Source organism: Lampetra planeri, chromosome 5 (assembly GCF_965212315.1).
Source record: "Lampetra planeri chromosome 5, kcLamPlan1.2.h2, whole genome shotgun sequence".
In the NCBI taxonomy this organism is placed as follows: domain Eukaryota; kingdom Metazoa; phylum Chordata; class Hyperoartia; order Petromyzontiformes; family Petromyzontidae; genus Lampetra; species Lampetra planeri.
In genome coordinates, this window is record NC_136111.1 from 23628292 (window position 1) to 23642744 (window position 14453).

Genomic DNA, 14453 nt, shown 5'->3' on the forward strand with positions numbered 1-14453 from the left:
GCTCGCCCGGTGTTCCCCTCTGCCGGGGTAATGTCCCGTTGTAGGGACGCTCGGAAAGAATGGGACGCTGCACGAGTCGAAAAAGAAAAAAAAAAATTTTCCATTTATTTTTCTTTCTGCATACACATTGCTATTGTCACTCGCCGGTTTGTATATATTGTTCTATTGTCGCGGTGGCATTGGTTGATGGTTGCGGATGGTAGTTGTTCTTGTTGTTGTGTTGTGTTACGGGGCACACAGGGCGGTTTGTATATTTTTATTGCAGCCGGGTCGGCTGCGAGCTATGTGGTAGGGGGTGATGTAGTGGTGGTGTTGACGTGCGCCGACTGTGACAGTGATGGATCACGGGGGGGCGCGGGGTGCGGGGTTGGGCACGCGTTGTGGGCGTGGTGTGGACGCGCGCGCCGGGAGTGACAGATGACGGGGCGGCGCGGCGTGGGCGGTGAGGCACGATGAGATGTGGGAAAACAGGATCGTAGCCAGCGCCGAGTGATTGGTCGAATAAGATGGGTGCTCGCAGCGACGTCCGCAGGTGGGGTATAAAGGGGGACGCGCGAGAGCACTCGGGGAGAGTTACCCAGTTGAAGACCCGAAGACGGAGCTGAAGACCTAGTGCCCCGAGACCCCTAGTCCCGCCGTCCTTGTGGGGACCGGGGCCCTGTGTGGCTCGGAGGCGAGGCTGTGGGACCCGGGGTCCGATGCCCACGTGTGTCGGGCTGGGGACCCACAGTCAAGACGGATACCCCGGGCAGGGAGTGTCCCGAGTAGCTCAGTGGCGTTAGTCGCCGAGTAGCTAAGTGGGTGTTGGTCACCCGAGTAGCTCAGTGGCGTTAGTCGCCGAGTAGCTAAGTGGGTGTTGGTCACCCGAGTAGCTCAGTGGCGTTAGTCGCCGAGTAGCTAAGTGGGTGTTTGTCACCCGAGATACTAAGTGGGTGTTTGTCACCCGAGATACTAAGTGGGTGTTTGTCACCCGAGATACTAAGTGGGTGTTTGTCACCCGAGATACAAAGTAGGTGTTAGTCACCTATAAACGAGTTTGGTAAAATAAAGAGTGTGTTACCCGTGAAGTCGTCTCCCGCCGAGTTACTACATTACACAGGCATCCTGGTGAAATGCCTGTTCCGGTCTTGGCGGCTGCTGACGACGCAGCGTCAATGACGAATTCCATCGCACAGCAGGGATCTGATTCCCTGTTGGGGTTGCCTGCCACGGAATGGGGGCGTTTGCAGATGGAAGATACCTCCCTCCTTGCGTTGCGCCGCCGCGTCGGGGACCGGGGGTGGGGGAGGGGTGATGCCGACGCATGGGAAATGCTCGGTGGGTTGTTAATGCATTGGGACGGGAAATCTCATCGACACCGGCTGGTGGTCCCTTCGGGGTTACGGGGTAGGGTGGTGTGGGCCGCTCACGAGCGCCTCCTCCACCTGGGAACCCAAAAGACCCTGGCCTTGCTCCAACTTGATTTTTTTTGGCCGGGCATGACAAGAGATGTCGGGGATCTGTTAGGGTCGTGCCCTAGGTGTGCGCAGCGGAAACCACCAGCGAGGGAGTCGAACCCGCCCCTGCAGTCTATCAGGGTCTCCCGAGTGAACGAACTTGTCGCGCTGGATATTCTGGGACCGTTCCCCGCCACCCCCAGAGGAAATAGATATTTGTTAACCGGGGTGGAGTACTTCACGCGCTGGCCTATGGCCTGGCCCCTGGCCAACCAGTCGGCAGCAGCCATCGTGGAGGCCTTTGTCCAGGGATATGTCCTTGACAAAGGTGCTCCCGAGCGGCTGCTGACCGACCAGGGTAAAAAATTTTCTGGCAAATTGCTCCAACAGGTCTGTGAGATCCTGGGCACGAAAAAGATTCGTACCTCTCCATATCACCCACAAACCGACGGGATGGTCGAGCGGTTGCATCGTACCATCACGTCGATGTTGTCACAGCAGGTTTCGGACTCACAGATTGGGACTTGAAAATTCAGGGGGTCCTGGCAGCATACAGATTGGCCCCCCATGCTGCGACGGGATTTTCCCCCTTCTTCCTCATGTATGGCCGCGAACCTGACCCACCTGTTCGGGCCCAGCTGCAGATCCCAGCGCCACAGGGAAAAACTCAATTGGCCGAACATGTTAAATTTAACCTGCAAAAATTGACAGAGGCGCGGGATGCTGCCATGCAGAATTCTGACATGCGGCAGAGGGCTAATGAGCGCCTCAGACTGGGTCGCGCGCATGTGCTACAGTGGAAGCCGGGGGACAGGGCATGGCTGCACTGTCCCCCAGGTACCACTCGCGACCTCCTCAAAACTGGTGCGGCCGTGGCGGGGCCCCGTCGAGGTGGTTGAGGTCCTGAGACCTCAGTGCGTACGCATTAAATGGGGGAAGCGCCGGTGGTTTGTACACCCCTCCAGGCTCAAACCCTTCGTTGCGGTGCGAGGTCCCACTACACACGCGCGTGGCCGAACATGTGGGGGGGCGACCGACTCAAAGAGTTCGTCTCCGCTGCTCTCGCCTGACGTGTTGCCGCTGTCCCGCCCCCAGGTGCACCGGGAGTGACGGGCTCACGCCCGCCGACCCCCACGGGGGATGCCGAGGGTCTTGCGACGTCAACAACACTCACTCGGAGATGAACACTTGCCACTCGACGGCCTGCCGGCCGGGGTTATCCCGTGTGACGGGCCTGCGGCGAGGACGCGCGCAAAAATGCGCAGACTCTTGTGATGCACGGAGTGAAAATGGGAAAAAAAAAGAAAAAAAAATTTTGAAATTTTTTTTTTCCTGTCTACGTTCACATGTTATGCTCACTGTGTGCGGCGTCGGTGGTGTGTTCCTGGCACATTGCATTGTACGAATGTTGTGTTCGCTGTGTGTTGTGTGTGTGCTGGGGGGTTTCCTGGAAAAAAATGTATATACGTTGGTTGTACGGATTTCGTATTTATTCGGGGGTGGGGTGCGTCGGGTTATTTTCCCTTCCTGTTGTTCTTCTCGTTGCGTTATTGTTGTAAAAATGAGGCACACGCTGGGGAATCGAGGGGTGAATAAACTTTTATTGTCAAGGTTGCAGCCGGGACGGCTGCGAGCTGTACAGGGGGGGGTGATGTAGGGGTGTTACGGAGGAGCTGTATGTATGGGATCACACGAGAAACTAGTGTAGGGGTGTTAGAGAGAGAGCCGTTATGCATGGCAGCTTATGGGAAACAAACACAGTGGGCGGGGCTACGTGAGTGCACGGGGGGGGTGCTCTCAACGACGTCCACACCAGGCAGCCCGGGGCCCCACCCCTCAGCAGGGTTGGAGTATAAAGGGGGATGTGTCAGAGGGCTCGGGGCAGAATGTTTAAGTAAACTCTTGAAGACCGAAGACTGCCTAGCTAGAGCCCTGGACTCCCCTGGGACGCCGCCCTTGTCAGGGCCGCGCAGGACCGAGCCAGCGGCGTGGTGCCAGGACTCTGGGACTCCGGGTACCGTAGCCCGACTGACCAGTGTCGGGCCAGACAGCCTCCCCTAGCCCAGTAATTGGAGGATTAGGAGGCAGGCTAGGGGTAGCTAGCCGTGTGTTCCCAGCTATCCGGGTGAGGGGGCCGATACCCCCTCCAGTACTGTATGTCCCCAGTGACTGTTGTGAAATAAATACGTGTGCCTCTACTCCGGTGTGCACGCGTCCTCAACGGTACTACATATGTACTCATGAGGTACAAGGAGGTGTAATATATTATGTTCTAATTCTAGATTTGAAGCTTTCGTGACTGCAAGGAATCATATTCTTAGGTTTGTTCGGTAAAGTCACGTAGGTAAAACATCAAAATTAATGAAAATAAAATAAAATAAAACAAAAATCACGACGTTTCGGAGGCAACACAAGTCTCCGTCATCAGGTGGGACCGTCACAGCCGAATTAGCTGCATCAAGTGCACTTGATGCAGCTAATTATTAGCTGCACTTGATGCAGCTAATTCGGCTGTGACGGGCAACACAAGTCTCCGTCATCAGGTGGGACCGTCACAGCCGAATTAGCTGCATCAAGTGCACTTGATGCAGCTAATTATTAGCTGCACTTGATGCAGCTAATTCGGCTGTGACGGTCCCACCTGATGACGGAGACTTGTGTTGCCTCCGAAACGTCGTGATTTTTGTTTTATTTTATTTTATTTTCATTAATTTTGATGTTTTACCTACGTGACTTTACCGAAAAAAACCTAAGAATATATTATGTTCTAGTTTATGCAGTTAAAACAAGAATACAACCAGTTATACTGGACGGAATATTCATTCCAATGCTATGAACCATAACTCAAGCTTTACCCGAAGCTGCCAGGTCCTTTTACAATTGCGTTAATGTAATTTTAATATAACTGCAACCATACTAAATGTAAATAAATTAAGGCATGTTACATGCGTGTAAAAAATGGACGAGTTCAGAAATAATACAAATTCCAACATTGTCTAAAGAACATTCCAACATTGTTTAAATAAATGTTTAAAGTTTTATTCTGACTTCCTTGATTTTGTCCTGCGGATGCGTGACGTCGTTTCAAGTGAAAATTTGTAATTCATCACTAAAATTGAACTTGTTCAACCTACCAGTAGAATGAAACAAATAATTGGCACATTAAACACTTGTACACGAGACATGATCATTTAATTCGCTATGTTGGATGGCAGAGGGTCTTATATTGCCTTACCCAAAAATACACTATTGAAGCATTACTGATTAAATCAGATATTTTAATGTACAATGCATGAGAATTACAGAGTGGTATTTACATGCCACACGGCCGTGCATGGGGGGGCTATACCAATTGTTCACGTCTCGTCATGTGACTGCAGGTAGATGGGCTTGGCCTGTTTGCGGAGACGTTCCTGAGTCTTCAGTTGCCGCCCCTGCTTTCCAGCAAGTCCCATGGGAGGGAGGTTCATCTGCAAGTTCGCCAGCATGGAAAGCCATGAGTAAATTAAAGTGCATGTATAGAGAAAAAGGCAAAGTAATTTCCTGTACAAATGAACATTGAGGTGGTACTAACATGTTAGTAGCCCTGAGCCAGTGGTGGAAATTACGGTACTCATTCCTAATGGCAGAAGCAGGTCTTTCCATAAAACAACTGCTGTTTACTTTCCCAAAGAGTGGTAGCCATCTTATCGAACCCAGACAAATGATGGACTGAGTCAACCCCCCAAATAGGATTTTAACTCGCAACCTTTTGATTCCGAGCTGCTCACTCTACTGCTGATGCACAAAGCTGGATTGGTACACCCAGGTAGGAATGAAGGAAGACGGGAGACTGGGGACAATTAACACCTGAAAGTATGAGCTTTGTAGAGATTCAGCATAGACAGCTGTGCAGTTATATTTGTAGGAAAAAAAGTAACTAAGTTTATTGCCTACATTACAAAATACTATCAGGTGTTACTTTCCATAATATCATCATCAGTTATGATAAATCTGCTGCTAGATTAAGGCCTACCCAAGCAATCTCGTTATTCTATTCTATAGACTACATCTTTTTTATCCTATTATTGTATGTACATACACAATTTATTAGGAACAGCATAAAAACATTACAGATTAACCAACCATGCAAACAAGTAGGGTTTATTAAAGTAGTTGCTACCATTGACCATACAAATGAGTCAAGTTATGACATAAGCGTTGGTTAATACTCGTCTGCAAACGTATTCTAACAAGAGTTAACACAGAAATTATTAAGTTAGATAGGTCTCAAAATAAATTACGAGTAATGCATTACTGCAATGAGCATATCATTATACCAATTTGTATTACAGCCGAGCTTTATGTTGACATGCTCTTGAAAACCGGTCATACAAACTGTAAACATAAGACATCGACATCTAAATACCAAAGTAACTTACAGGTCTTGGGTAAGGTATCTTGTAATGAAGTGCTGTTGGGAGACAACAGAAGTTAACACTTCCTGCTGTCATATACATACATGATCATATCATGAGCATTTAACAACCAAGTGAAACAAATAACCTAATTTGCGTTTCTCAAACTGAAGATAACTAGAGTATTACAAAACATTAAAGATAATTTTCAAATCTTTGTTTGGCTTTTGCAAATATTTTATGTACTCCTTACCGAGTTCTATTCTTGTTTTGCATTCCTCAATGCAGAACTTGATTTTCTCTGGCTCCACCAGCTGTTTAAAACGAAACAACACCCTGTAATATAAACTGTGCCCTCTATATTGGTCGCGAAAGCCGACGTGTTAAAGCGCCCTCTATGTGGAAAACAGCCGCTGGGAGGCAATGAAAAGTTGAGCAGTCCGAGGGAAGAAGCAGAAAGTGTCAGCTGCAGTATCGTATGAGTGGTTGTTGTGACCTGCAGTGTGGTGGTTGAACACACTGCAGATCAGACGAAACGGCCAGTCTGGTAGGCCAGACTCGAGTCCTCAAGACGGGAGTAGTAACCAACGAGTGAAGTTCACGGAGGGAGTAGTAACGATAGACGAGCAGTGATGAGCAGGCAACTGTCCGCAGGTGAGCGGACGCGATATCGAGTATCTGGCGCGATCTGACCGGGTCAATGCTGGATCGTCAATCAAAACGAGGGATTAATGTTCAACTCGTCGATGCAGTGGCGCACACATTCGCGTAGGCAGTGCGCGAACCCACGTCCTTGTTCTTGCGGAAGAGCGCCCGCGCCTCGGCGCGGATGTACTCGGCCTCGGCGAGCGCTGCCGAGGGCTCAGCGGCGCCTTGCGATCGCCACCCCCGCGCCAGGCGGAACACGCGGCGATAAAGGCCCAGCACCTCGACGCGTGACACGCTCATGCCGGGACTAGGAAGTGGTACTGCCACCGACTCAAATTGCAGACCTAACTCGTGCCGAGCGGATAGCCCCGAGCCCAAAACTCACTCCAACCTCAAACTCCAGTCATTCAAAATCCGTGACGTCGAATGAGACATCCTAAGCAAGTTACCCCATCCCCAGACGCTTGTATCCTGGACCTCAACTTCACTCCCCACACGGGCACCGCTGCCTCGCACCGTGATCGCTGCACCTGCTCAAGTCAACTCGCGGCTTCGTGCCTCGTGCCTATGGGTCAGCAGACGCTCCCCTCCGCCAGCCAGACCCCTTGCGGCCTAGGTAGCCTCGCAGAGTTAGCGCACCTCTTTCCCGGAGAGGAAACTAGGCCAGGTGGGACGGGGGAGCGTAGCGTTCTGAACGCGACCAAAAAATATGGACGTATAAATGGTGCAACGTGTAGCTACAATAAGACGAGCGTGTTAATTAGTCCTAATCGGCGTACATATCATTAAGCCGCGTTTACACACCAATCTGTCTGCACGCACACAGGACGCTAGAGTCGTGGGGTCGTGACCTCTGCGATAATTCTCAAATCGATTTGCCGCTCTCGATCCACGCATCACATCGCAAGTTATAAGAGCATCGATTCTCTGGCCATAAACATTTCGATTCATTCAAACCGTATGGGATCGATGCATGTTGAATAATGGGCGAATCGATTCTGGTTACAGAAACTGACAGCTGCCGCCCAGTGGAGATCCCAAGGATCTCTCGTGATGTCAGCCAGAGACGTCTCCCACTCCACGGTGCTCATCTTCACTTTGCAGCCCTGAGCCAAGAGCCCGAAATGCGACATCCCTGTGGCGGATGCACAAGGAAGCCTTATTCCAACAGTGGCTTGGCAAAGGGATGTATATTTGAGTGAAGCTAGAAGTCACGGACAAATAAATAAACAAATATAGGATAGACTTGACTGGTGTATACAGTATATACTGTGTGTAAAACCTTGCATAGGACAACCGTTGTCGACCTCCCCACGAAGTGGTACTAATTTTATACACCCCGAAAGGGTGATGAGCTGAGTCGAGATGATGCGAAAAGCAAAGCGTAGAAACACATTTGAAAAAGGAATTTACTTTGTAAGATCCATACAATATAAATGCAGTTCCGTTTTTAAAATGGCTAAACTTGTCAGCTAACAATGCTTACAAAGATATGCACTCTACAATGTAAATTGCTTAATGTACAATACATACACGTTAAAGATATCAGCATCATTCTTGTCGCTTAAAGTCTTGCAACAATTGTGTTAAATGTTAAAATAACGTGCTAGTCGACAGAGAAAGCTATAATACAATTTGCTAAGTAATTATACTTAGCATAAATAAATCATCTTCTTGGTTTTTTCGGTAAAGTCACGTAGAAGGGAAGTAATAAAATAATAAAAATAAAACAGAATTGTTTTATTATGTTTTATTTTTATTATTTTATTACTTCCCTTCTACGTGACTTTACCGAAAAAACCAAGAAGATGAATTCCTGCAGTCACGAAAGCTTTAAATCGAAAAATAAATAAATCAGTTTCAAAAGCGTTATTTTAAATTTTTTACAGACAATTACAAAGTGTATACACACCTGTACCCTCTTTTTAATGTGATCTGTGCAAATAATATTGCAGCAGACATGAACATCGCCGTCATCTGGAGTGTTATGAACGGATTTGCCAGCAGGGGTCATAATAATAAAGATAACACTGTAACAAAAAACAATTTTGTTCCTGGGTAGTGTTATTTTCTAATTGCCTTTGCCTCAAAATTACAGAAAATGGGTATTATTCCCCACAAACTTTCGTGACCAGGACACTGATATTTTAAAATGTACCTATTTTAAATGAGAAAACGTGTGCATTTGTGTCATTCCTTCACATAAAATCCTGTTACATAGTGTATAATTTGAAGTTCTAACGTGCCGCACAGTATGTACTCACTCTCAGAGAACAACAGACCCACAGAGGCGCGAGGAGCCACAGAGAGCCGGCACCACCGATATTTCCCCGAGCTTTGTGGCCCTGTTCAGGTGTTTTTAGCCAATCAATGAGTGTTTACATCTGTGGAATATAACCGCAGCACCCGGAGAAAACGTACGCGTGCAAGGGGGCAACACTCTATCCCATACAGACGGAATAGGTGGGGTCCACATTTTTCAGTCCTGCCTTCTGGCAAGTCAGGGTTATGGGTTTTCGACACCCACGGAAAGGGAGTTTTACAACCTTCGTGTGATCCACCAACCCTCACTGCCTCCACAATGCTGGATTATAGTTGACCACTTCCTGACTACACTTAGCGTGAAACGTTTTGTTTATTCCAGCTGCAGTTATATGATGAGAGTTTGTAATGTTATGCTGGCTTCAAAATATAACTTACTAAATTGTTCGCAAAAAAATAATACAGTACAAAAAAAACATCTTGACTAAAAGATTTCGTTACTGCAGGAAATCATATTCTTTGGGTCTTTCGGTAAAGTCACGTAGATAGAACAATAAAATAATTAAAATGAAAATAAAGTGAATAAAAATAAGAAAATGATCACGACGTTTCGATCGCAACACAATCAATCGGCATCAGGTGATCGTCATCAGATTGCAATCGTCATCAGGTGATCGTCATCAGGTGATGACGATTGCTTGTGTTGCGATCAAAACGTCGTGATAATTTTATTATTTTTATTCACTTTATTTTCACTTTATTTAATTTGTATTATTTTATGGTTCTATCTACATGACTTTACCAAAAGACCCAAATAATAATTTTAAAAAACCATGTTGCCCTTTTCAATACATGTTGTTAGTAATAGTGATAAATAGGTGACAATTGACCTTGATGCAACATTATTTCTGCACGTGTCTATGGTAACTATAAGCTTGTGTCATTTTAACACACGTAACCCGCGCTCTGCACGAGGGATGCGTTCTGAGCAAAAGTCCGTGCAGAGCAATGCAGTGCAGTGGACCCAGTTTTACAGAGTAGTGGACAAGGTGTTATGTTCCAGACTCCTCCAAGATTCCACGTTCTCACTTGTAACTCACTAATGCACATACAACATTCAAACAAGGAATGAAATACTGTATAATTATGCAACGTAAAATAACATGAATCTATACATGAGTTGTGTACTCACCAGAGGTGGGACAAAGTCATTGTTATGCAAGTCCAAGTCGAGTCGCAAGTCATCAAATTCATGACTCGAGTCTGACTCGAGTCCAAGTCACATGACTCGAGTCCACACCTCATAGGTGGGACAAAGTCATTGTTATGCAAGTCCAAGTCGAGTCGCAAGTCATCAAATTCATGACTCGAGTCTGACTCGAGTCCAAGTCACATGACTCGAGTCCACACCTCTGGTACTCACCAATACAGGTAGCTATATAACAGGGGAACAATGCCACGTGCTCCCGTACTCAACAATGGACTGCGGAGAGCTGCTTCATTTCCTCCATTATCTCGAAAGCGTTTCGGCTAATCTTTTGTTGCATTGATCTCTCCTCACTTAAATATGGTCAAAAAGCACAAAAAGTATACCAGTAACGAGAGCAGACTGCACTACAAATCTTGTTCAGGCATAATTTTTCATGAACTGAAACTTTTCCAGATAAAGGAGGGAGAAGTGAGGCAGTCCTCCATGGTCCATCGTTAGGTGCGGGAGCGTGTGGCGTTGTTTTTTCCAACTCAACGGCTCCCTGTGCACAGGCAAATCAGTTCACAGCTGCTCAGAATCCACGTGGAGAGGAGTGTGAATTGCGTGCAGAGTGTGGGACAGCACGGTGTGCGAACCCCACTCCTCAACCCATGTGGATGCAGACCGCACCGCGTGCTTTGCGAATTTTTGGTCGTAAAAAAAAAAAACGAGTATTTGAGAATACGTGCCGAAAGAATCCGTGCAGAGCAAGGCTAATGTGTATTTCATGTTAAAAGTGTCCTAAAAATTGACGATAAGAAAAATATGAAATTGATCTAAGATTATTTAAGGTTAATTAACTCGATGGCACAATGGGAAATGGGAAATCCCATTACGTATGGTGTAGCTTCAGTTTCAGAGGTCGGCTTGACACAGACTTGGTTCCATGTGTGACCATCCCTTTTTCCTAAAAGCAAAATCACAAGCACGTGTAAAAACCAGTTACACATCGCAAAACTCAACACATAGTAAGAGCAGCAGCAGGAATGTGTTATATTTGTGATTCTCGCTTCTTAATGCATGCTGCATTGTATTTACCGCTGTCCGTAATCCCTTTGCTTGCTGCACTTCTTTGTCTGTTTTCAGAATGACCATTCTTTGCCCCGGTGAGAGCACAAAGAAAATGTTGTGAATCTCATCCAAAGCTCCTTGAATCTAAAACAAAACATATAATGTACATAAAGTGACGCCATATTTACTCAGATTAGCAACTTAAATTAAATATCCTTACAAAACTGTTCTTGTTTTACACCTGTATTGTTAGCAGATGTTTTTACTGACATTGAGTGTGCTTTGTATTTGTGATAGAAGAATTTTATACTATTCACTGTGCACCGTCAGTATGCAACAGTCCTACCCCAGCACCTCCGATTGGCACTGCTGGCTACGTACGGTGCGAAAGAAGTTTAACATAGTAAATACAACCACCAACCAGCACGCAAAGTGTATAATGCCACATTGTAAATGACAGCGTCACTTGGAATATTCAAAATATGACATGTGTATAATATCTATTGAGAACACTATGTACTCGGATATGCAATATAAAAATGTTCAATATTGCTTTGCTGTATTAACTACAGGATACCATTCTCTGAAGTGTAAATGGAAACATGTAACATGTTGGTCCCTGTTCTAACAATTCAAATCCCTTTGCTACTTGCTGCCTATCGAAACGACGATGGCTGTCCTTTATATTTTATGAATATTCCCTACCGGGGTTAGGTAAAGGTGCAGTCTTGCAATTATTTGCTCAGCACCACTGGCAGTAGGATATTCACTCATGGGAGCTCTGGAGACCCCTTTCAGAGGATATACATCTGTAACTTGGCCTAATCTTCTATGCTGGGTGAATTTATTTGCATTTAAATACTCAACATAAAAGTTGCTGACAAACAATGTTACATCAAAATGGTAGAGGACATTGATCAACATTCTGTTTATCTGCGCACAATTAACAGCTGCACTAACTAGGTTGAAAATCTTGATTTTGTCTGTGGAAAAGGTGGCGACCCTAATTGATGAACACGTGAGACTCACGCGTACCCAGTGCAGCACAAGTGTAGTGGTGGCCTTTACCTGTTTTAAGAGTCTCGTGCGGAATGCCGAGTCACTCGGTCCCAGACACTTTGTACTCGAGTCTCCCTGAATAGACAGTGCCAGCTGTCTGGTGTCCTGTGTGCAAAAGAATAAGATATAACAATGACAACCACACGTTCCTGTGTTTCATTATCAGAAACAGTATGAAATGAAATGCAATAAAAAACAATATAAAAAGATAATGTGGTTTTACATTTCATGTTGCCTTACTACAGCTGTAATTTGTGTTTGTATTAGCTTTATTGATATGCAACAATCACTTTTTGCAGGGAATATATACAGTGCCCCTAGCGTGGCCAGGTGGCTCAGCGGTGGAGTGAGTGGCTCCCTATCGCAAGGTTGCAAGTTCAATCCCCATCATCCCTCCCTACCGGGTCAGTAAAATAAGTTACATTTTGTGGGGCAAGTCAACAGTGGTTGTACCAAGCACAGACTGACCCCCCCCCCCCCCACCGTAGGTAAAAGTGCCGCCCTGCAACAGCTCACTTACACCACTGCTAGCGGAAGGGCCTCCACTCGAGTGAACCCTACAGGATATTTTGGTCTACTCCTCCATGGTCATCAGATGTGTTGAAAAGGGCGGGAATACCCACAATTTACCCCACCACATGCGACCTGCCGATTGGCTAACTGTGGTGAATCCATCGATACTGCTGGGTAGACAGAGGCGGCAGGGGAAAATTAAGAAACTTGCACCATTGTTGGAACTGCCTTGCTGGCCTGTGAATATGGAATGTGATGTCATGACTGATTCATTCTGATAATTAATATTTAGCATCATTCACGCAAAATGCATCTCAAAGCGGGAAACCACATACAAGCGGGAAGCCAGCTAGAACCTGCAATTACCCAAGCTCAATGCTCCTACATTGTGACGTTTGGCCAACTCCGTTGATAAATGTTTATACCATGTGGGAGGAAACCGTATAGATGCAAATTGACACACTTGCGGCGCTGTGCTGCCATACCATGGCCAGACGGGAGATGGCGACGAATTCGTGTGATTCACGAACCCGTCGAGTGAGAGACTGAGAGCAGCGAGGAGTCACCTTGATTACGCGCACAAGGCGCTGCACCTTCTCCGTGCGCAGGAGCCTGCGCGTCAGGAACCCCTTGACGACAGCGGAGACTCTGTTTGATCTCTTCTGCACGTCGAGCAGGTTGGCCTGGAACACAGCCACACGCAGCATTTCTTGGAGCAAAATAAATAAGCAGACAAGACGCCTCCTTTACATATCTGTCACTCCACACTTTTTCAAAAGTGTTTTTATCCATCAGCCACACAGCCTTCTCGGAGTGCTTAATTCAAGCGGCATTGGTTTAATTCAAACAAACTGTGAACTGGTTTGGACATTCAGTACCAGGATCAGGCTTGCTTAAACCAATGCTGGTGAACTGCCACGTGTTTATTTGGTACAATATAAAAGGGTTACTCTTTGGTTCTTTCGGTAAAGTCACGTAGATAAAAAAATAATAAATCACGACGTTTCGATCGCAACACAAGCAATCGTCATCATCAGGTGGGAAAACCACTGCAAGGAAAAACTGCTGACCGCGTTCGCGAACACAAGGCAGATCTGAAACACGGTAGGACCAATACCTCTGCAGTTGCTGATCATTGTTTTAACGCTGTGGGCTCACACGAAATTGACTTTTCCAAGACTAAGGTACTCTGCAAACCCACCGGCTATGATCAGAAATTTGTTCATGAAGCCATCCAGATATATAAACACAGACACAACTTCAACCGAGAGGATGGGTACAAACTGAGCAATCATTGGAACGACGTTATTAACCAGGTAAAGTCTTAACTGACTGTTATGTTTCCATCCGACCTGCCTATGTCAGCTGTTATTTCCGACTCTCTGTGTGTCTTTCTCTCTCTGTGCATCTCTCTCCGATCTCTACTCCAGTGACCCGGGGCTGCTGTGGAGTCCACTTTCTGCCTCGCCCCCCCCTTCTCTCTCCCCCCTACTGCCGAGGCCTATATAACCTCGTGTCACGGCAGATCTCTCGCCTACTTCAGCAGTTTTTTTATTACTCTTTGGTTCTTTCGGTAAAGTCACGTAGGTGAAATATATATATATAAGAATTTAAAAAAATAGAAATAACTAAATTAAATCACGATGTTTCGGAAACAACACAAGCTTCCGTCATCAGGTGGGACAACCACAGCAAGAAACAAAAATTACTGTAGTGGGCAAAGAGAGCTGTTTGTGCCAAGCGATTATATAAGGTAATAGGGGGGAGGAGCCAGGGAGGAGAGATGCAGGGGGCGGGGGGGTGGAGTAGGGGGGGTGTGGAGTAGGGGGGGTGTGGAGTAGGGGGGGTGTGGAGTAGGGGGGGGTGTGGAGTAGGGGG

General features: G+C 46.5%; 2 protein-coding genes across 2 annotated transcripts; both read right to left on the reverse strand.

Moving 5' to 3' along the window:
* Positions 1 to 4697: 4697 nt before the first annotated feature.
* On the reverse strand, positions 4698 to 7348 carry LYRM1 (LYR motif containing 1). The gene is made up of 4 exons (XM_078595058.1): positions 6623 to 7348; positions 6087 to 6147; positions 5858 to 5889; positions 4698 to 4906 (listed from the first exon to the last, which is right to left on the reverse strand). Exons 1-4 carry the CDS (start codon positions 6779 to 6781, stop codon positions 4793 to 4795), a joined length of 366 nt encoding a protein of 121 aa, XP_078451184.1. The 5' UTR covers positions 6782 to 7348; the 3' UTR covers positions 4698 to 4792.
* Positions 7349 to 8241: 893 nt separating this feature from the next.
* On the reverse strand, positions 8242 to 14309 carry LOC144719180 (centriolar coiled-coil protein of 110 kDa-like). Its single transcript, XM_078595059.1, has 4 exons — positions 13142 to 14309; positions 12072 to 12167; positions 11031 to 11147; positions 8242 to 10899 (listed from the first exon to the last, which is right to left on the reverse strand). Exons 1-4 carry the CDS (start codon positions 13280 to 13282, stop codon positions 10825 to 10827), a joined length of 429 nt encoding a protein of 142 aa, XP_078451185.1. The 5' UTR covers positions 13283 to 14309; the 3' UTR covers positions 8242 to 10824.
* Positions 14310 to 14453: the final 144 nt, after the last annotated feature.

Coding starts and splice junctions, on each gene's coding strand:
- LYRM1 (XM_078595058.1), bottom strand. CDS start 6,781: ATGAGCGTGTCACGCGTCGAGGTGCTGGGCCTTTATCGCCGCGTGTTC. Junction 6,148..6,622: donor TCTTCCGCAAGAACAAGGAC/GTGGGTTCGCGC, acceptor CGTTTTAAACAG/CTGGTGGAGCCAGAGAAAAT. Junction 5,890..6,086: donor CAAAACAAGAATAGAACTCG/GTAAGGAGTACA, acceptor GTCTCCCAACAG/CACTTCATTACAAGATACCT.
- LOC144719180 (XM_078595059.1), bottom strand. CDS start 13,282: ATGCTGCGTGTGGCTGTGTTCCAGGCCAACCTGCTCGACGTGCAGAAG. Junction 12,168..13,141: donor GCCTTGTGCGCGTAATCAAG/GTGACTCCTCGC, acceptor TTTTGCACACAG/GACACCAGACAGCTGGCACT. Junction 10,900..11,030: donor CAAAGGGATTACGGACAGCG/GTAAATACAATG, acceptor TTTTGCTTTTAG/GAAAAAGGGATGGTCACACA.